We start from the raw sequence: 23,230 nt of genomic DNA, 5'->3' as shown, positions 1-23,230 counted from the left end.
GCGGGTCAGTCCAAGTGCTTTCACCACTGAGGGGAGTAGCACTTGAGGGGAGAAGCCTTAGGGCTTGCTCAGTATAGCGTGGGGAGGAGCCATGGACTGCTGGTTCCCCCCGCTCTCCAGCGGCAGAATGGAAACTCCAGGAAGCTGCATGGGTTGTTCCTGTCTTTACAGTGGGACAAGCCTGGCCAGCATGGAGGGCGGACAGAGAAATCTCAAGCTCCTTTCCCTGTTAATTCTTTTCTATGCCTGTTTGGAAGTTTTTGCAGTATTCATTGCCGCATGTGACATATTTATTTGTAAAGTCTTTATTGTTTTTCTGGGTTGCCTGCTGCGGCAAGGTAACGCAGGAAGAGGGGGCTCAAATGACGGACGAATTAAAGTCCGCAAAGGGCCAGAACCCCACTATGACTATATTTACATTGCTTTATTTATGTTTATATATACACACTATACTATGGGGCCTCTATATGTACACTATACTTATAGGGCCTATGATGTACACTGTCACTAAATTTACGTGTCTTGTGTTACTATGTCATATTGACTGCCCATGTCACACTGTATTAGCTGCCTATGTATTAGGTCACATGCTAATGTGCACTGTGTAAATCAGACGACTGTCCTGTGTTACAAGGTGCGGCACAGACGGTGTAAGGGTTAGCATTGCTGCCTCACCACAGTGTTGGGTTATCTTCCCGCCAAAACCCTAATTATCAGGAGTTGGTTGGCAGGATTATTGCTAGTAGGCCTCATGCTGCATAGGGCCCGGTGACGCGCAGGCATCTGAGGTGCGAAGTTCGCCATGGTGGGGCAAGTATAGGCTCCGGCTCTCAGCAGGTCCGTGGTTATCCTGGCAAAGTAGATTCTGCTTCAGGCACAGACTTTGGCGGGTTCTGCTGTGCGAGGCACAGGTGGAGATTGTCCTGGGAGAGGCGTCTTCCTCCCTCCAGGGCTTCATAAGCAGTTCTGCATATGTAGGAATTTCCGAAACCTCGGCAAGTCTCGAAGGGTGAGGACCCACTGTCCTCTTTGACTAATTGCTGCTGTGCGCCACTTTTTAGAGAATATGGCTTCCCAAGTGTGGGCGACAGGAAGTAACTACTTCACCATCAGCGATTCTCTCTCCAGTCTCATCAGGGAGGCCTAGGAGACGCCAGATTACGAGGTCGTCATTCCTTGTACATTTCCTTGCACATTTGCTTAGGTACCCAGGTGGAAGCACATCTCATTGTTCTTGCTGCGACAGACTTTTCGCTCAATGCATGCAAATTTTTTTAGGGATATACTAGCTAACCCTTGGAGGGTTGTCTCCTGTCTATTCTCATACGTTCGGGGGACATGACTCTGGCTTGGCGAGCCTTGACATAATTGGTGTCTACTATGGTCACTTCGGCTGACGAACTTGTCCAAAGAATTTACAATAGTTTGCTCTGGGATTCCCTACCGGTTGGGGGGCAATTTCCGCGGGGCAGCACAGATGGTGTAGTGGTTGGCATTCCTGCCTCACAGTGCCGGGGCCGTGTGTTCGGGTCCCACTTTGGTCCTGGCTGTGTGGAGTTTGTATGTTCTCCCTGTGGTATTTTGGTTTTCTCACACACTCCAAATATCACTTGTCTAGAGACTCTGTGTGGGAAGCCATGCAAGACAGATAGCTCGAAGGGCCCTTTTTGGCACTTATACCAGAATGTTTCTTACAATATTGTCTGTTTTAGTGGGAACGTTCTTTCTGTGCCAGTACTGGTTGCCATGTTCCCCACAGGTTCAGAAAAATATTTTTCTTCCGGCAGCGGTCTCCTCCAGAGGGGTCTGTTTTTTCCAAGAGTACGCCACTCTTTTTTTTGTCTGCCACAGGATTTTCTGGTACCATCACCACTTTGGAGTCAGGGTTCCATGGTAGCCTTGTGCCTCATGAGGTATCTTTTATACCCAGTACAGGTACAAGTGGTGAGTTCAGCAACCATTGAGTGACATCTCGAGGCATCTGGGTGCTAGGCATCATGGCTAAGGTGCCACCATGAACCTCGGGGTCCGCTGCCAAGGCAGTGCTTTTGATTTCTCAACGTCGCTCTTCCCCAGGTGCAACCTGGGGGCATTGACCGAGCCATCGTTCCTATCCCCTCGACCGGTGTTTTTGTTCCAGTCCTGCCGCAGGCACAGAAACTAGTTTTCTAGTTCCTTTCTGGTTCGATTGCTGGACGTTTTATTTCCGGCCAACCTTGGATCGTCGTGCCTCGAGCTCCACGGAGTGGGCAGTTCCATTCAGAGCCCACAGCATGCAGGCCAACTCATACCCGCTATGTGTATCGAACGCATACCCTCACCGTTTTGTGCAGGTCGTCTTTCTTCCTCAGTCAATGATCTAGTCAATGAATCTGCCCAGTCCAGGCTGGGCCCTAACGTTCAGTGGAGCCCAGGTTCCTTGGGGTTTGCTTCAGACTACGGGCGGTGATACCACGCATATTGCATTGAAGGTATCACAACTAGGCTCTTTTTGGATTTCAGTTTGTGACGGATACTCGGGCGTCAGTTACGAACCTTCCTAGGTCACTGGTTTCACGACATTGCAGGGCCTCCCCTGTTTTCTTGTTGGCGCCTTCAGCTCTGAAAGTGGTCTTCGAACATTTCTCTCCAGCAGGGTTTTGTCACTTGGGGGTGCCAGTGCACGACCCTTACTGACCTTGGTCTCATCCGTTCTGTGGGTGCCTTGTCCGTCGCTCTTGCAGAGCATTTGCTTTTTGGGCATGAGACTCTCCACTTAGCGACCATTCATTGGACATGGGTCACTCGCGGGAGTTCCACTGGGTACGTCTCCAGCCTTGTAAGGGTTGCTCGGCATCCCTCTAGTCTAGGTTGCTGGTGCGGTCCGACCACACTCGTCACTCTTTCAGGTACTGTTTTCTGGTATTTTCCTCTAGGTCCGTTCCTGGGTCCCTCCTGGATAGGTTTGTGGCACCCATGGACATAAGTCTCCTGGACTATGGGGCCGTGACGTTGCCTTTATGACTCTAGGGCCGTTGTGTAGCCGTCCACAACGGCTCGAGCACTGGGACATTTTTCTGCCTCTCTTGGGGGCCGACAGGTTTGCAGGTGGTCAAACAACTGCACAGTGGCAAATGTAAGTCATCCGGGGGACCCTAGAGCGCTGACACTCTTAGCGGTAATAATGCCTGTAATGTGATAGGGGACAGTGGACTTCCTCTGAGGGAAGTGATCTCGCTATGCAGGGGTCTCTCTGGCGTTCGTTTGGTTAGGTCTTCAGCGAGAGGCTCTTAGGACCTTTCGGCACGTCTTCAAGACTTCACAGGGTTGTCTGTGAACAGGGTATCTGCTGGTTCAGAGAATGCCTTGACTGTTCCGTGCAGGTTTTGGCTAGCAAGTCTTTTCTGATGTCCTCACTCTTACCTACGGTTCTCCAGGCGTGTAAAACCTTCCCGTATATGAGTAATCCTGGAGGCTCCAGGCTGGCTCCACTGTCATGTTGTGGAGCCATTCTCAGGCAGTCGGTACAAGTCCTGGATTGGGTCTCCCACTTCACCAGTCCTGGCCCTTGGTGACCATGGGTTGGAAAGCTTATATCTCTCGTTTCCTCTGAATTGGGAAACTGTTTTTGGTAGGGGTGGATTACAAGTTTTCACTTCTCACATTCCTTGGCCTTCCTTCGCGGGGGTTTGGAGGCCAGTTGACAGCTTCTTTTTGTGATTATACTGGCTTTGGCCCAGTCACTTTGTTTGGGGCGACGTTTGGCCTTTCTTCCGAAGGTCCAATTCCTTGTTACTAGGTATGCTGCGTATTCAGACCCTGTTTCATCCGCAGGTGGGGCCGTGGACTCTGGCTTTGGTCCTGTTGGCTTTCACACAGATGGCATGGGTGTTCAGTTCATCTTCTGTTAGTTGCTTCTGAGCTGGTCTTCCTTATGGCTATTGCCTTCAGTTGGCATGGTTTCGTGTTGGCATTCCTAAGCTACGTTTTTTCTCCTCTTCCATGAGGATGATTCGGTGCTTTGTACAATTCTTTTACACAAGCCGACTCTTGTTTCGGCCTTTCTTCCAACAGGAGGATGTCTTTCTGATCTTTTGTCCTTTGGCGACTTTCTGTGATTAGGGTGAGATGGCTTTGCTAGCTGGGCTGTACGCCACACTGTTCTCTGCGGTTTCTTTTGTAGCGCATTAGAGGGTTGACCAGCTACTCAGCAGACCTGTGCGTATTGGATCCACTTGGGCATCACTCATGCCTCTTCTGGAGCAGGGCGACCGCCACCAGACCGGGTGTCAGAACCCTTTGCTAGGGCGTATGTTTTCTGAGGGGCAGTGCGACCAAAGACCAGCAGCACAGTCCGTTGTACTGTTCTCTGGTCTCCTGCCCGCATGTTAGCTCATTTTTCAGCGTTCAGGTTCTTTCCTGTGGCGGCACCCTCTCGGGTCATACAGTTCTCCGGTCAGGCAGCCTGAGCGTTCCCTCCCCTGGGGGCGGCTTTTGAACATCCCTATGGTCCAGTGTCCCACAGCCCAGACGAAAGAGAAAAGAGGATTTTTGGGTACTTACTGTTGAATCCTTTTCTCTGAGTCAGGCTAGGGGACACTGTGTTCCCTCCCTCATGCTCAGCTGTATTGAGTAGGAGTTATGATTTGAGTCATATTTGACCATCAATTTTTATTTTTTGGTGTGACAGTGTCACTGAGTATTGCTTCTCCTTTACCAGGCACTTTGAAGTTGTACTGAAGTCAGGGGTTGCAAAGGGGAGGAGTTATAGATTTCAGTGTTAGTGCCAAATCCACACCTTCCCACCTACAACCCATGGTCCAGTGTCCCCCAGCCTGACTCGGAGAACAGGATTCAACGGTAAGTACCCAAAAGTCCTCTTATCGGGAGATTTATCAAATTTTAGGAGAGAGAGTCCCAACCAATCAGCTTCTAACGGGGGGTAATAGAATTGTTAAAAGTTGCCACAGCTTCTGTCTAAAGTGACCGGAAGCAATTGCTTACGCTGATGGGCACAAGTGCCACGGATGCCCATTATTTCTGCTCACACCTGGCAAACAGAAATCCGCACAGTTGGCTATTTGGGTGCACAAACGCAGCATGCCCTCTTGGGGTTTTATTTCTGCTAGCTTCTTCTGTTGGTCTATGTAATACCCTGAGAGTACCCTGGTCTGAGTGCTGTTGCGTAGACAAGAAGTCTGAGAGTTCTGGGGAACGATCTTTGTCTATGAGCACAAATAATCTCTGGTCAGCAATATTTATTGATTCTTGTTTTAGGTGCGATCGTTCTTTAGAGGGAAACGAGACAAAAAAAGTGAAAGTATGAGGAATTTATTAAAGATCTATTGTGAGTGCTGTGACTATAGGGAGTATTTCTTCCTTTGCACAGACACTTGGGGATAATAAACAGTTTAGACAGCCTTTCAGAGCTTAAAATGCCCGACAATAAAGCACTATAAAGCCGGGTACTCACTGGAGCAATGTCAGGCCATTATGCTGCTTCGTAACGACATATCTCCTTTATCACTCAGTGCGTACCGGCGATTGCACGCTCTCGCGGTCGCTATCGACGGTATGCAGTCGGGAAACCGGCTGCCTTAATAGCGACAGCCGGCTTCCCGGCTGCTTTATCCCGGCGTGGGATAAATGACCGGCGTCTATATCTAGACGCCTGTCATTTACCTGACGCCGGGAGACCGTCGCCCAGCATCCCGGATTGAAGGGATGCTGGGCGCCGCGAGCAGATAGCCGCGGGGGGGAGGGTTAGGTTTAGGGCACCCGGGGGGGTTTAGAGTTAGGCACCCCCCCGGGAGGGTTAGGCTAGGGGAAGGGGGGGTTAGGGTTATTCACCCCCGGGGGGAGGTTAGGTTTAGGCACTTTGAGGGGGGATTAGGGTTAGGCACTTGGGGGGAGGTTAGTGTTAGGCACCCCTAAGAGGGTTAGGTTAGGTTATACTTACCTTAGGGATGATCGGGGTTTCCAGCACTGTCGGGCTTCCGCTGCCAGGCTTTGCTGATCTGTCGGGCTGCCGCTGCTGGGAATCGAACTGCCGGCCATGCGGCAGCCGGGATTCCATACCGATTCCCTATCGACGGTCACCTAGCGATATGGCTAGCGGCCACTTCATTATTAATGAATGACTATAACGGTGATCGTTCCAGCGATCATTACAGTTGTCCAGTGTGGACGCACAATCACTGTTCACGGGCATTCCTTACATGTCGGAGCGAATGCCCGTTGCTCCATTGTGTGCGCAGTGTAACACAAGCTGTTGAGAAGGTCACAAATGCATTTGTCATACAGCGTCACCTGTGTGTATTAATGTATATTTCCCATCACACTGTCTTATAGGCTTTTAGCTTAGTGTCACATGTAACCAGGGTAAAATCCCTATTCTATGACCCGCTATGGTGAGGCAGCTGAAGATCTCTCTGCTGTCTTTCAGATGATATACCTGGGCTCCGGTCTGTGCTGTGTTGGTGCCCTGGCCGGCCTGTCCACACAAGGCACTGCACGTCTCGGTAACACACTGGGCATGATGGGAGTAGCTGGAGGGATAGCCGCCACCTTGGGCGCCCTCAAGCCAAGTCCGGAGTTGCTGGCGCAGATGTCAGGAGCCATGGCACTCGGTGGCACAATTGGTAAGTGTCATTGTTTTTCAGTATTTGCTGTGTTTGCATTCTAGAACACTGCGGGCATCTTTAAAATGCAATCATCTGTCCAATGTGGCATTGATATAGAAAAAACACATCTAATTCTAGCAGGCAATAAAGGCATTGGTGAGCTATAACAGGGCCTGGCCAACCTGTGGCTCGCTAGCTGTTGTTAAACTACAACTCCCAGCATGCCATATCACAGTTTTACTATTAGAGAATGCTAAAACTGTGTCAGGGCATGCTGTGACTTGTAGTTTCTCAACAACGGAGAGCCACAGGATGTAACCTGTCGCTGTGAAGTCGCACCACTGTCAGATCTCACTGGTTCCTAGTGAATTAGTCGTCTAGTAGATATATTATGGAATATATAACCGCAAATTAATGGAGAAGACCTATACCATATGTTAAAAAAATAAAGTAGTACATTAATGGGCAGCATTGTGTACAGACAAGTATTTCTTATATGGCAGAAACCAAATTATTCATCCTGACAGGTTGACATAAATGGTTCACTCAAGGATCTGAGCTGCTGTCAGGCTTCGTGCTGCCGCACACAATCAAACTTCTCCCCTCTTATCCCTATTATTTCATTGTCTGCCCCGTCTAGGTTGGCTCCTTTGAAGTGAAGGAGAGTTATTTTAGAAGGAACAAACTTTTCCAAACGATTGCAGCACGCCTCCCTTCCTCCAAGGCATGTTGCTGACTTGTTGTTGGGTACAGAGTAGGAATGTTGTGCCTTTTGATGGCATGATCCCTGAACAAGCCTTTTATCTTCAAACAGCCAATAATCCAGAATGCCGAGCACGCAGGTTGTGTAATAAGTATTTGTGTGCGCAGCTGTTTGGCTGCTGGAATCCATCTTTCGCTATCTGTAACTGCAAACGCAGATCCAGTCTCTTCCTCTTTGCAACACCCTCACACTACGGGGGTCTATGTACTTAGGGGCTGATTGCGAGAGACACCTATGATGAGCTGCTGTAACAGTGTTGGAACACTGGCGACAGCACCCTGACTTAGCTCTTAAATGGCACATTTTTATTTTGCAGGCCCATAGGGGTGCGATTTTTTTTTGGGGGGGGGGTTACCTTGTGGCTGATGCGTGCACTGCACTGCTGCTAATTGAATAGAGGCCTGAGTGTATTCTCTGTAGTAGAAGTCATTAAGGGGTCTATTTACTAAGCAGTGTTAGGAGACAGAGTGAAAAGTAATAAGAAAGTGATAAGGTGCCAGCCAATCAGCTCCCAACTGTCATTTTTCAAACACAGCCTGTGAGATGACAGTTGGGAGCTGATTGGCTGGCACCTTATCACAGACTTATCACTTTTCACTCTGTCTCATAACACTGCTTAATATCTAGACCCCTAAAACTTATGTCCCTTTAGCAACATCAAATGAAATTTGTTGTATACTAGTATAAGTCTTGTATTATATGGGCAAAACGAGAAACCTGGGAGTTTGAGTTGGAAGATGGGCTCTTTAACCATTGCATTTACATTATATCGTAGAATAGCCAATTGTTGACCTTATGTTTTTGGATAAAAAGGATACATTTTTTAGCCTGGAACGTTCTCGTGATTAATGGGGTCCCATCTGGAGAACTTGATGATGGCCTGCATTTCATAAACAGGTTCAGCTCCCAGAGTTGGCTCCCTCCCCAGTGTGTGTAGGTGACAGGTGAATGATGGTGTATCCTCACTTAAAAGTGATCTATAGCTGATGAGATGTAGTACCTTTTTATGCCTGCGGGTGGCAGTAATAAACCTGGTCTTCGACAGTGCATAACAACTGCCTATATGTTTTATTTACTTTTTTTACATGTATTTTTTGGTAATGCTGACTGATTCTCTCTATGAAGTACCCATCCTATTAATTAGTATAATTTACATACTGTTTGGAAGTTTTATCTTTTGGTAATACAGAGCTATTCCTGAAGTGAAACGAAAAAAAGATGTCCGTCGTGCTCGTTTTAAGTGACACACTCACTTCAGTCTTTGGAAACACCCCGTGACATCTATCTGTGCCTAGGTTTCTGGGTTTGTGGAAGCTCCAAAATGGGTCACATTTACCTTAGCCTCATTAAGACAACCACATTCACTTAAAATATAGCATAGTTTACCTCATTCATGTCTCATGTGTACACGGGGGCTTTGGAGTGGTCTTTATTACAGGTGTCCTATTAGTGTGCTTTGGAGCCTTTTATTACACTGGTAGACATGCACCTACAAAAGTGAGTGCAACTGGAAACTGTCCAAATGTATCCGAAGTATAAAAGCACAAGACCCACATACTGTGACCAAAGATGTGTTTTCAGAAATATAGGGGGAGATGTATCAAAGCTTGGAGAGCAATAGAACAGAGAAAGTACCAACCAATCAGCTCCTAACTCGTTTTTCAAACACAGCCTGTAACGTGATAAGAGCTGATTGGTTGGTACTTTATCACACTCCACTTCTATCTATCAAATCTTGGAGAGAGATAATCTTTCTATCTCTATCCCCCAAAGTCTCTTTGCAGGGCAAATACGCTGTATGCCCACCATAAAAACAGGGATCATCAACTATGCAGTTTACATGTGGCATTTGTATGCAAAGCCGCAATTGGGCGTCTCGGTACATTCCCCAGCGTCTGCGACATTGGCGTATTTTATCCCAGCTGTGGTGGCAGTCGCTTATATCTCTAGAGCCCATAATTTACTTTCATCTTCAGTTTGTGGAAGGAGAGAGAATACTCCAACACACATTGCAAAGCTGGTGTGGAAATGTCGTTTTAGGCAGAACGGTGCAATTCATCCAGACTTTTCCTACAGTAAAAGTAACTTGTTTTCTTACGTAATGTCCTCCTTGTTTTAGAATCACAGTCTGTAATGATTAATGCATTCCTTTTTTTTGTCTGCTTCCAGGTCTCACCATTGCCAAACGTATCCAGATCTCCGACCTACCTCAGCTTGTGGCTGCTTTCCACAGCCTGGTGGGTCTGGCAGCTGTCCTCACCTGCGTGGCTGAATACATGATTGAGTACCCGCACTTCGCTACTGACCCCGCAGCCAACCTCACCAAGATCGTGGCTTACCTGGGCACCTACATTGGCGGCGTCACTTTCAGCGGCTCCCTCATCGCCTACGGGAAACTACAGGGTGAGTGATATGCTAAATAAGATATAATATTTCTGCGTGGAAGTAAATTCCTAGTTTACCGTTCATCCCTCCCACCCTTCCATATCCTTAGTGCCAAGTTATTTTGCTTAAAACAAACAGGGATAAATAGCGATTTATGAGTCTTATTCCAAATAGACAACTGGATGCAATGCGTGTAGCTCCAGGTGTTGTATATAAGGAGGTCTGGGAGCAATTTTCTCCTCCATGTGTTTTACTTTCTGCTGCGGCTCTCCGAGCGTCTTCCCTCGGTGAGCGAGGTAGATTTGGTGTTCTGGCGCCATACACGGCACTGGCTCTGCTCCTCCTGCCACCCAGATTTTCACATGCCTAGTAACCCTATGTGACACGGGCGGGAATTCTATACATAGTATTTGTAATTCTGCGAATTGCTCCCCAAAATGCTGCCATGTGTTTCCTGTCATGCTCTCAGGTCTGTCTCTTCTAATCTGCTATAATTATTTCCATTTTTTTTTTTTTACTGTCAGAAGCGTCACAGCTTTCGGAAGTCCACTTGTAATCTGGCAAAATATAAATTTCTTTAATGTGATCATTTTTGAATAAACATCTTTATGTTATAGGTCCTAGAAGCATTGCTGTAGTCATGGAGACATTTTTTTGTTTCCTCCTCGCCCTTCTCTTGCTTACCTCTCCCACAGTACAGTATAAATTGTATAGGAGAGTACAACATACCTGTCCACTTGCTTGATGTGTCCACTCCATGCCCGTTTTCGGCATAGCCCCCATGTCTTTACATCAATGACTGATACAGGGTTGTTGCCATTTTCTCATGGTCTGTTAAAGGGGTGCTTCCCTTTTTTTTTTTTTTTTTTTTGGCTATGATTTTAAGGGGGAGATTTATTAAACTTTCTACAGATGACAAGTGGAGATGTTGCCTATAGCAACCAATCGTTCTAGCTTTCATTTATTTGGTGTAGGCAACCTGCGGACACTCAGGCTGCTGTGTAACTACACATCCCAGCATGCATTGCCACAGTGTTGCTGTTAGGACATGTTGGGATGTGTAGTTATGCAGCAGCTGGAATGCCACAGTTTACCTACCCCTGATATAGTAATTTTTATAAAATTATAGCCTGAATCTGGGTGCTATGGGCAACACCCCACCTGCCCTATAAATCATTTAATCAAGCTCTCCAGCTCTCTTGCGCCAGATGTACCTGACTGAAATATCTATATAACATACAGTGCATTCTCCCATACGCAGTCACTGAAGGGCTCTGTGTGTCCTTCGATCATTCAGAACATAACCCAGCACATTTATTGTACAGTAGTTTTAGTTCTCCATATACCATGCCGGCAGACTTGCAGGGCATTCCGTCGTTCCCCTTATAGCATGCTGTGGAGATCTCCCGCCAAACCTGCCATGTTTTTTTTTTTTTTATTCGAATCTTTGTTGATTCCAGATACAGTGGAGCTTCTGCTCTTGTCAAGACGTATGAAGACTGGTCAGCAACCCTATGCTATCTAAGTCTGTATAAATAGCTGCACACTTTATGTAATTCTGTACAATAATTTTATAATAACATTTCTAAGCTGTTCCAGAGTCTTGCAAATTATTTTTGGCCCGGCTTGCGTTTTCTTGGCTGAAATCAAATTATTCTGTTAGCATAAAGTTTTGATAATGGCTAATATTAAAATCAGTTAGATCAAAGATACACATCTTGCAAATCAGGGGGGACTTGGACAACTTAGTCAGCACAGCAACGCTGCCAAACCATATTAAATAACACTTCTCCCTGAAGTGCTTACAATCAGGTGGCATGGCTATACTACCTCCATTTGACACAGTATTGATCAATTTCCTGTTCTACATCTACAGCTAATCTTATTCTTCATCCTAATGTGTAGCTACACAGAGTGGAAGCAGCCATTTTGTGGGCTGGAGCCACTTTTAGCCTGATCAGCATATCTCTATCACTCCAGTGATGTCAATAGTTCATAATGAGTTGATAGGCTGCACCCTCAGTATTATGGGATTAGACCACAATATGGTTGCACGTTGAATTCATATTTAGATTTTGGGCATGACCAGTGCTGTGGTAATCATGGCGACCAAGAGTATAAGCATTATTTTCATGGCAACCCTTAGGCCAAATGTTACTCATAAAGAAACTCAGCAACAATTATTAAAATAAAAAAATTGTGCTTACCTGTTATCCGTGGGTTCAGGTTGGTGATGATGGGCAGGGCTGTGCTTGTGTTTGTCCACGTATATTAGGATTGGCAGCCACCGACACTGGTTTTGCCTATCACATTGACCGTGTGGTTCTCAAACTCTGTCCTCAGGACCCCAAACAGTTCACCTTTTACAGGTTACCTAGCAGGTGCACAGGTGTATTCATTACTGACACATTTTAAAAGATCCTCAGGTGGAGCTAATTATTTCACTTGTGATTCTGTGAGGAGACCTGGAAAACATGCACTGTTTGGGGTCTTGAGGACTGAGTTTGAGAACCAGGGCACTAGAGCACAAGATGAGATGGCTCTGTGTTAACTCATAAAAATATAAGTAATACATATTTTTCTACTTCAGGGTCCATAGGGTATCCACAGGATACCTTGGGGAATAGGTGTGACGTCAGTCATCGGGCACCATAGAGTTAAGCTTTCAGCCTCCCAGGATGCACTAGGGTCCCCCTCCTATACCCCGCCCCCGAGCCAAGGCTCCTCCGTTTAGTTTGGTGCCCGGCCGGAGTCGGGTGCACCTGTTGGAGTGGGGGCTAGAATAGCCCCTGAAGCTTTTTCTTCATGCAGCTGTGGCTGCACTTCTGGTTGAACAGCATGGACAGTCAGTCCTGACGTCCATGCTGTCTTCCCTACACCCCCGCAGGTACCAGAACGCCGGTACCGATCCGGGGATGCTGGTGAGCATCTGGGGTCACAGCTAGCGGTGACCCCAGATGTTCCGGACCATGGCCGGATTCAAGGGGGACAGCAGGTAAGCAGCGGGGTCCCACGGTGGGTCCCCGCTGACACATGGTCCAGAGTCCCCAGGCAGGGGGCTCCCTGGGGACTGGCTGCAGCGTGGAGCCAGGTATTGAACCTGCGCTTCCACTACCCCCTGGGACAGCGGACCGCAGCAGAGCGGTAGCGCTGCGGCGTCCCGGGGGTTAAATGCATGCCAGGGGAGCGCGCCTTCCCTGTCTCACAGCCGGCGCCTCCCCCGCTGCACACAGCCCTCTCTGCACACTGCCGACTGGTCCTGTAGCAGCGCTCCTCCCCCAGGCCAGCCTCCTCTCTGCTCCTCGGCGGCAATCTTTCCAACGCATGGTGAACGCTGCTGGAAGCGCTGGACGGAAGCATCGTGGTCTGGGTCCCCCCGCATACCTCTCGTCCGATTTGGGTCAGGTCTGTGTATGCTGCGCTGTGTCCTACCAGGCCCTGTGTCTGCGTAGTTGAGTGATCAGCGCTGTTAGTGCAGGAATTTAATTTTCTTTGCATTGTATGTGACTGTGCTAGCGCTGCTGCCTGTAACTTTTCTTCTAACTGTCAGCTTTATTACTGTCCCTGTCCTTTCTGCTAAGCCCTTGCGGTGCGGTGCTGCAGGGTGGTCTCTCGCCTATTTAATATATAATTGGTGAGAGGGGTCACATACTTGGTGCCATCATGTCTGAAAGTGATTTTCCTCTCCGACTACAGTGTGCTACGTGTAAAGTACCGTTAGCGGAGGGGGAGGGTAGCGCGTAGGGCCTCTGCCGGCAGTGTTTGTCTATGGCGCGGCCTATTACGGTTACAGCATCGGTACAGGAGCCGCCCTGGGCTTGTTTCGCTCAGGCGCTTACAACCTTAGTGGGCCAGTTAGCTCCGCAGCCCGCGTTTCCGCCGATGGGTTTGTCCCAGTAGTCAGTGGTGTCGTCACCCATGCAGGGTTTCCCACGACAATTGGTGGTACCCCACAGTCTCCCTATTTCCCCGCTCCTGGTTTCTACAGGAGCCGGCGTGGGTTAACTTCCTGACGAGTTCTGTACAGCACTTGTCGGATGTGTTGTAAGGGGAGTCTGTGATGCGGCCACATAAACGGCCGGTGGCGTCTCTGTCGGCTCCTTATGAGGATGACTAGGGGACGTCTGATGATGGGGAGATCCTTACGATCAGGAACCTCTCCATACTAAGGACGCTGACGCTAAGTCCAAGGTATATATTCCTGGACTTATTCGGGCAGTCCGCACAGCCTTGGTGATTGAGGACGAAGTTCCCCCAGCGGCTAAATCCAAGTATGCCTTTTTTAAAGATGTGAAGGGCGATGCCACAGTCTTTCCTCTTTCGGGTCAGTTAGTGGACCATTTAGAGGAGGCGTGGAAACAGCCTGGCAAAAGATACCAGCCGCAGAGGCGCCTGGCAGTGGCTTATCCATTCGCGGATAATTATTTTGGAAAGTGGGAATCCCCTCCACAGGTGGATTCTCACGTGACCCATCTTGTCCGTAGTGCCACATTGCCGATGCCATTCATGTCCTCCCTTAAGGATGCTACGGACCGCAAGGTGGAGATCTGCCTGAATGCCGCTTATTCCCTTGCGGGGGGGGGGGGGGGGCAGCACGGCCGGCTATGGCCATTTGCTGGGTTGCCAGAGCGATGGAGCGCTGGGCGGATTCATTAGAGGCGTCTTTTGATTCCGACTGTCCGGCCGAACAGGCGGAGTTGATTGGTAATCTCCGTGATTCGGCCACTTATATCAACGAGGCGGCCTTAGACATTAGTACTCTGGTGTCTAGAATTTCCTCAGCGGTGGCTGCTCGTCGCACCTTGTGGCTGCGATCCTGGAAGGTGGACGCAGATTCCAAAAAGGGTTTGGAGGCGTTGCCATTTACTGGAGAAGTTCTCTTCGGTCCGGATCTGGACAAGATTGTGGCCACGCTGGCGGCAGCCAAATCGGCTTGTCTCCCGTCGGCCGCTGCTCCTTATGGTTCTGGACCATCGTCCTTTCGGTTTTATAGGGCCCAGGGCAGGCCCAAACCACAGTTGTTTCCTCGACAGGCTGGTCCTAAGAAATCGGCCAAGCCCCGGAAGCAGGCATGGAGTACCAGACGTCCGGCCCCTAAGCCAGATGACAAGCCTGCGGCCTGACGGTCCGGGCCTCCCTTTGGGGGATCCCAAAGTGGGAGGCCGCCTGCTGCAGTTCGCCCAGTGTTGGTCGGTCACTACGACAGACACTTGGGTTCTCGAGGTGGTCTCCCACGGGTACGCCCTCTCTTTCCGGCACAGACCCCCGGCTCGATTCTTCACCACGGGTCTACCATCAGACCGGAACAAGGCTACGGAGCTGCGGAAGGTATTGCACACTATGCTCCAGGCTGGAGTTATAGTGCCTGTTCCATTCTCCCAGAGGGGCCAGGGTTTCTATTCAAATCTTTTTTTGGTACAGAAACCCAATGGGTCGTATCGTCCGATTCTCAACCTCAAAGCTCTCAACAAGTCTTTGCGGGTACCGAAGTTTCGGATGGAGACCCTACGGTCCATCATTCTGGCGCTGGAACCTGGGGACTATATGGTGTCATTGGACATACAGGACGCTTACCTGCATGTCCCTATTCTTTTGCGCCATCAACCGTTCCTCAGGTTTGCAATCCGCAGCGACCACTTCCAGTTTTGGGCGTTACCTTTTGGCCTGGCGACAGCACCACGTGTGTTCACCAAGGTGATGGCGGTCATGGCGGCTTCTCTGCGGCTCCAGGGATTCCGCATGTTGCCGTACTTGGACGACCTTTTATTGGTGGCAGGATCTCCAGAGCGTCTTCTCCGCCACTTGGACCTGACCATTGCGCTACTGCAACGGCACGGCTGGCTAATCAACTGGCAGAAGTCCACTCTAATCCCGTCTCGGCGGATTCTGCACCTCGGAGCCTTATTGGACTCGGAACAGCAAAGGATCTTCGTGACGGGGGAAAAGATCTCTGCTTTACAGTCGAGGGTGCGCAGTTGTCTGCACAGCCGCCGGGTGTCTCTACACTCGGCGATGAGGTTACTGGGCTCCATGGTGTCGGTGTTCGACATGGTGGAATATGCCCAGTTTCACTCCAGACCTCTGCAGCACCTGATCCTGTCCAAGTGGAACGGGCTGCCTCAGTCTCTGAAGTCCCAGACGATTGTGCTCACCCCGGAGGTTCGCCTGTCCCTTGCCTGGTGGTTACAGCCGACCCATCTCAGCAAGGGACGTCCGTTCTGGGTTCCAAATTGGGTCCTGTTGACAACGGACGCCAGTCTTCGGGGCTGGGGAGCAGTTTCGGGTCCACACTTGTTCCAGGGCAGGTGGACGCCGACAGAAGCGGAGCTTCCAATCAATATCTTGGAACTCCGGGCGGTCTTCAATGCTCTCCAGCAGGCACATCGGGTTCTCCAGGGTCGTCCGGTACAGGTCCAGTCGGACAACGCTACCACCGTAGCCTACGTAAACAGGCAAGGAGGAACCCGAAGTCAGGCGGCTCTCGTGGAGGTCTCTCGGATCCTGGTATGGGCAGAGCGCAATCTTCCGGCCATATCAGCGGTCTTCATCCCGGGAGTGCTAAATTGGGAGGCGGACTTTCTAAGTCGCCAGGACGTTCATCCGGGGGAATGGTCCCTGCACCCGGACGTTTTTCAACTGCTGGTGGACAGATGGGGTCTTCCAGAGATCGACCTCATGGCGTCCCGGCACAAAAACAAGTTGCCGGTATACGGGTCTCGCACAAGAGACGAAGGGGCGTCTCTGGTGGATGCTCTGTCCGTCCGGTGGACGTTCCGGTTCGCATACCTGTTCCCTCCGGTCTCCCTTCTTCCACGGGTATTCCGGAAATTCAAACAGGAAGGAGGGATGCTCCTGTTGATAGCTCCCGTGTGGCCCAGACGGCACTGGTTCTCAGACCTTCAGGGTATGTCCGTGGACAGTCCTCTGCGTTTGCCGCTACGACCGGACCTTCTTTCACAGGGTCCTTGTCTTCACCCGGACCTACCTCGGCTGTCTTTGACGGCGTGGCTGTTGAGACAGCCATGCTGAGGTCCAGGGGGTTTTCCAGCTCTGTGGTGCGTACCATGTTACGAGCTCGGAAGCCGTCTTCCGCGAGGATATACCATCGCGTGTGGCATACGTTCTTCCAGTGGTGTCGACCGAGAGGTTATGCACCACGGGAGTTTCGTCTGTCTCGGATACTCACCTTCCTACAAGCGGGACTAGATCATGGGCTTCGCCTTGCTTCTTTGAAGGTACAGGTTTCGGCCCTATCTGTCTGGTTTCACCGTAGGATTGCTACAATCCCGGATGTGCGCACCTTTATGCAAGGTGTTCTCCACATTCAGCCGCCCTTTGTTCCACCTGTGGCGCCTTGGGATTTGGCTGTGGTCCTGAGGGCTCTCCAGGGACCGCCGTTTGAACCACTGGACTCAGTGGATCTTAAATGGCTAACAGCTAAGACTGTTTTCCTTCTGGCTATTGCTTCGGCCAGACGTGTTTCTGATTTAGGGGCTCTTTCTTGTAAACCCCCTTTCTTGGTTTTTCATGGGAACAGGGCAGTGCTCCGCACTCGGCCCGAGGTTCTTCCCAAAGTTGTTTCCCAGTTTCATGTTAACGAGGAAATCGTTGTTCCGGCCTTTAACCCACCTGGTCTTTCAGTGGGTGAGGCCTCTTTGGATGTCGTGCGGGCCTTAAGGACTTATGTTGACCGCACTTCTTCGTTTAGGAAGTCGGACGCCTTGTTTGTCCTCTATGGCTTCCGTAAAAAGGGTTGGCCTGCTTCAAAGCAAACTTTGGCGGCCTGGATCCGTATGGCTATTTCTGAAGCTTATCTTCATGAAGGCCTGCCGGTTCCTCCTTCTGTGAAGGCTCATTCCACTAGGTCTGTGGGTCCTTCGTGGGCAGCTCGACGTGGTGCCTCTGCAGTCCAGATCTGCAAGGCTGCTACGTGGTCCTCTGTCCATACCTTCGTGAGGTATTACAGGTTTGACACCTTCGCCTCTCAGGATGCTTCCTTCGGGCGGCGGATTCTCCTTTCTGCACAGGAGCGTCCCCACCCTTAAAGGATACTGCTTTGGGACATCCCCAAGGTATCCTGTGGATACCCTATGGACCCTGAAGTAGAAAATATGAGATATGGTAAGAACTTACCCTTGTTATCTCTATTTCTACGAAGTCCATAGGGTTCCACAGGACTCCCGCCCTGTCGCACCTGTGCTGCAGATGGGCTTTGCTCTGGTCACCGGATTTTCCGTCTCCCTCTGGTGAGAATGTGATTCTTGTGTGTGTCCAGATCTTTTTTCTCTCTCTTCCTTCTCCTCCTCCGGCCTATGGCTTGGTAACTAACTGAGGTGCCTTGGCTCGGGGGCGGGTATAGGAGGGGGACCCTACTGCATCCTGGGAGGCTGAAAGCTTAACTCTATGGTGCCCGATGACTGACGTCACACCTATACCCCAAGGTATCCTGTGGAACCCTATGGACTTCGTAGAAATAGAGATAACAAGGGTAAGTTCTTACCATATCTCATATTATTATAAAGCACAAATGCACATAAATGTACCTCTATGACGTCAGCAATAGGTTACATTGAATACAGTCTAAATACTATATACACAGTCGAGTCACATTATTATGACCACCAGCTAATAGCCAGAGTAACCGCCGTGTACAGCACAGACAGCAGCTGGACGGGCTGGGAGTGACTCAATAAGGTGCTGGTAGTTTGGCACAAGTATATGGAGCCATGCTGACTGCAGTGCATCCCACAGCTGCTGGTGGGTGCGTGGTGGAGTATCCATAGAGTCAACACAACGATAGAGGTGGTCCCACAGATGCTCAATTGGATTCAAGTTAGGGGGCCAGGGAAGTACTTGGAAGTCTTGGTCGTGCACATCCAGCCACTGTCGGACATTTGTAGCCGTGTGACCTGTCGCATTGTCTCGCTGGAAGATCCCATCCACCTCAGGGAAGACCATCAGCATAAATGGGTGTACGTGCTCTGCAAGGATGGATTCATAACCAAATCTCCACATTGGAGACCCATACGCAGTAGGGTTCGCTGAACTGTCCTTTTAGACACACGTCGGTTCATTTTGACAGTGAGCTGCTCCACTGTAGTCTCTTTTGGCCCTCACGCACCTTTGTAGCCGACGTTCACCTCTCCTATCAAAGACACCTGGTGCTCCGCAGTTTACACGTCTGTTACTCGCAATGGTGCCATTTGTCCAGTCACGATACACCTTTACCACAGCAGCCGCAGAAAAGTTCACAAACTGCGCTTTTCAGAAATACTGCCACCCTTGGCCCGAAAGCCAATAATCATTAATTTTTGCAACTCTGATAAATCGCCCCTTTTACCCATGACAGCAACGAGTGATATGTGTGCAGACGGCCTATCGCACCACCAAGGCAGCGCACAGCACGTGACGTACTAAATGGGCTACACGCTGCCGACATCAAATGTAGTAGGTGGTTATAATAATGTGACTAGGCTGCGTATATACACACGCACACCACAAAAATAGAAATGAAAAAATGAATATATAAAATAAAAAAAGCAATAAAGAAATATAAATATAATCATACCAATATCCAGAGAAGCAAACCCTAAGCAAATATAAAGAATTAAAAAATTACCAACCGCGAAAAAGGAGTGGGAAATTAAAGTGTTAGTCTGACGTTTTGAGAAAACTAGAAAACATGTCCTGCACAAGTCATAAAATCATTGATCAGCAATCCTTCTCAAGCAAAAACCGTAAACTTGGTGAGTGTAAGCCTTGCGGAAGTAAATTAGTGACCCATCCAATGATAGTAATATCCACAAAAAGGATTTTAGTAAACGTCCAATGTAAATATCTAATTTGTCTTCTGAGGCAAAAGGCTGGGGTTAGCATGGCAGTGTTGCATAAACAATTCCGTATATTTAAATGGTTAATCACAAAAGCATGCAGCCAGTGGGATTAGTAATTGGACATACTAGGTGTTAGACGGCAGTCTGAATACCTTCCACCATCAGACCAGCAAGTGAACTCATCTGAGATAAGGGGGTCATTCAGAACCGCTCGCGAACGGCAGTATGCTCGCAAGCGGGTCGATGTTCCCCACTGCGCATGCGCACGACGGTGGGAGCTCCGTCGTGTGCATGCGCGAGACCCGGGGAGCGACGGGCTTTCCATCGTTCCAGGTCTCGCACCAAAGGGGGCGTGCTGTCGATGTTGATTGACAGCACGCCCCCTTTGGTGGGCGTGCCGGGGGCGTGCCTGCCAGACGGAGGCGTTCCCATGGGAACGCCTACCGTCTGAAGCCGGCCCCACTGACATCACTAGTGATGTCAGTGGGAGTGATTTTGGCTCTGAATCAGGCCCTAAGTCTGTTGAGCACTGTGTGCTTAGTGAAAATGTATAGGTTACCTTGAATGAACCAGCCTTGCAGGCACCGTGTAACTTCACCTATAAACGATTACCCGCTGCCCGTTGGTGTAGAAGCATTGGGGATTTGTGAAGCCGAGGATGTGGCTGCATTACAGGCTGCATTACAGGCTCCTCTGAATCTGTGATCAGCAAGGTTCCCAGCCTATCACATTGACCATCAATAACTTGATTCGGTCCGGAACCATAAAACGCAGCACCCAGTATGGGAACCACTAGAGCAGTGCATAATAGTATTACTTGTATATGTGCTGTGGGGCCATAATTCTTATATGCTGGCTACACACTGACAGATATATTGGCCGATCAATTGATCGGCCAATATATCTGCTGCACGTCAGACAGTGTGTACCAGCGATATGTCTGTGAAGGGCGTCGTTCACACATATCGCATTGGCTGTGCTGCACAGCCGATGGACAGATATTTCTGCAGACATATCTGTCCATTGTAGGTGTGTACGGGCGGTCTGCAGACACACACAGCGGCAGCCGCAGGGAGTGGGGTGGGACACTCCCCCGCCCACTGAGGCATGCCCCCGCCCCCCAGCCGCCGGTACCCACTGCAGCATGCAGATGATGGTTGTTCAGTGTGTATGAACGACAATCATCTGCAGACAGGGGCTGGCTGGCAACTTTTAGCCTGGGGTGCAAATGCATGAAGGCGGCCCTGGCAGAGGACTAGCGTGCAGCAAGGGTGCCCGAAGAACGTGCGTGCTACGGCGCCCCCCCCCCCCCTCAAGTGTTCCAGGGAGGAGGAGGATCCATATGGGATTAATGTAAAGTAAAAATAAGGATTAGGGGCAGCCCTGTCGTGGTGCCCATATGCAGTGCCCCCCTGTGCCCCAGGAGAGGACCCCCTTATGCAGGCCTCCAGTAGTGCCCCCAGTAGTGATTCCCCCCTATGCAGTGCCCCTTATACAGTGCCCCAGTAGTGGTCCCCCCTGTGCAGTAACCCTTGTGCCCCCAGTATTGGTACCCCCTATGCAGTGCTCCTTATATAGTGCCCCCAGTAGCAGTCCACACCCCATGCAGTGCCCCCAGTAGTGGTAACCCTTATGCAGTGCCCCTTAAAAAGTGGCCCCAGTTGTAATCTCCCCCCTATGCAGTACCCCCAGTATTGCCTTTTTTATAGAGCCCCCAGCAGTGGTCCCTCGATGCAGTGCCCCCAGTGGTAGTCCCCTCCCCCCTATGTAGTGCCCCTAGTAGTTGTCCCCTCCCCTTGTAGTGCCCATAGTAGTAGTAGTCCCCTCCCCCCCCTGTAGTGCCCCAGTCGTAGTCCCACCTTGTAGTTCCCCAGTAGTAGTCCGCCCTTGTAGTAGTAGTCCCCCCCCCCTTGTAGTGCCCCCAGTAGTAGTCCCCCCAGTTGTAGTCCCCCCCCTTGAAGTGCCCCCAGTTTTAATCCCCAGTAGTGGTCCCCCCTTGTAGTGCCCCCCTGTAGTGCCCCCAGTAGTAGTCCCTCCCTCTTGTAGTGCCCTCAGTAGTGGTCTCCCTCTTGTAGTGCCCCCAGTAGTAGTCCCTCCCTCTTGTAGTGCCCCCAGTAGTGGTTCCCCCTTTGTAGTGCCCCCAGTAGTAGTCCCTCCCCCTTTGTAGTGCCCCCAGTAGTGGTTCCCCCTTTGTAGTGCCCCCAGTAGTCCCCCCCATTGTAGTGCCCCCAGTAGTAGTAGTCCCACCCTTGTATTGCCCCCATTAGTAGTAGTCCCCCCCTTTGCAGTGCCTCCAGTAGTGGCCTCCCCCCTCCCCAGTAGAGACACATAGTAAAAAAAAAACCACTTTCCTGAATCCCCGCTCCCGCCGTCGCCATCCACTCCTCTGTCTGTCCTTCCCGGGCCGGGCCACTCTGCATTATGGGAGAGACGTCATATGACGTTATGACGTCTCTCCCATTGTCCACTGCGGGAGCCGCTCCGGCTCCTGCAGTGGGCGCAGCAGCAGCTAATGAGAGTCTGACACTCTCATTGGCTGCTGATCCAAACAAACACACAGCTTCCGGAGCCGGCGGCTGTGTGTTTGTCACTTGTGTAGCGCTGACCAAACTCCGTCCGGTCAGCGCTACACACACGGTGCAGCCTGTGTCACAATGACACAGACTGCCCGCGGCCCGCATGACGCTGCGGCCCGGGGGGCACATGGCACCCTGCCCTCCGGCCTAGCCCGCCACTGTCTGCAGATATATCGCTTAGGTGTGTACCCACCTTAGTGCGTTAGTTTTGAATATTCCAGTTTTTGTCTGGTCTGCTGGAAATGTAATCCAAATAAGATATAACATTGCAGGCTTGAAACTCAATGAGTTTTGTGGCACCTGGTTTAGGTGGTTGGAGATCAAAGAAACCCCTATTTATAAGAATTATATGTTGTCTCTAATCCCCCCCGCCCCCATGGTTTCCCATTGAGACCTGATATGTGTGACTGATAGTTCCGTATCTCCGTATATAATCTTTCACAGACAATATCCATTCCTCTCCTCCCATGTTTTCTGATATACTTGTTTGATCCTTGCTTGTTAAATATTTTTCCTTTACATGCAATAAAAACAGTTACACACAAAGATTAAGAAAACACTGTTGCTGCACACAAGTTGTGTTATACATCTCTGCAGTTGTTAAATGTGTGCTTTATTATCCAAATATTTGTTTCTAATTTGCAGAGGAATTGTTTTAATCAAGGGTTTGGCTCTTCAGAAATAATGTGTAATAACTTCTTTTTTTTTTCCCCAGTGTTTGCACGGTAGCACAACGGTTAGCATTGTAGTTTTTCAGTGATGAGATTATGGGTATGAATCCAACCATAGCCATGTTGGTGTGGATTTACTCTGGTCTCATAGTTTGTCTGGGCGTCCTCTGGGTGCTCGGTTTTCCTCACACCCTCCAAAAAACATAAAAGTCCAAAGTACCTGAAGCAGCTTCAGACTCCTTACTGCCTCGCTCAATTACTGCGATCTGTAGATGGTCTATTAGCAGTACCTAGAGTCTCCCTTAATTCATTTTGGGGTGAAGCTTTTAGCTTTGCGACTCTGACTCTATGGAACGCTCTTCCCCGTACAGTTCTCGAGACCTCCATCCTCTAGAATCCT

General features: G+C 49.9%; 1 protein-coding gene across 1 annotated transcript in view; it reads left to right on the top strand.

Moving 5' to 3' along the window:
* NNT (nicotinamide nucleotide transhydrogenase) overlaps positions 1-23,230 on the top strand; it is a 120,058-nt gene that overhangs the window by 60,578 nt on the left and 36,250 nt on the right. The window contains exons 14-15 of the mRNA XM_088469433.1: positions 6,425-6,620; positions 9,535-9,768. Coding sequence (XP_088325559.1) covers positions 6,425-6,620; positions 9,535-9,768 — 430 coding nt within the window. The remainder of the gene's footprint in view (positions 1-6,424; positions 6,621-9,534; positions 9,769-23,230) is intronic.

Source organism: Taudactylus pleione, unplaced genomic scaffold, assembly GCF_031769625.1.
Source record: "Taudactylus pleione unplaced genomic scaffold, aTauple2 ptg000092l, whole genome shotgun sequence".
Taxonomy (NCBI): Eukaryota; Metazoa; Chordata; class Amphibia; order Anura; family Myobatrachidae; genus Taudactylus; species Taudactylus pleione.
Note: the sequence above shows the minus strand (reverse complement) of the source record. Positions and strands in the feature narration are given on the sequence as shown.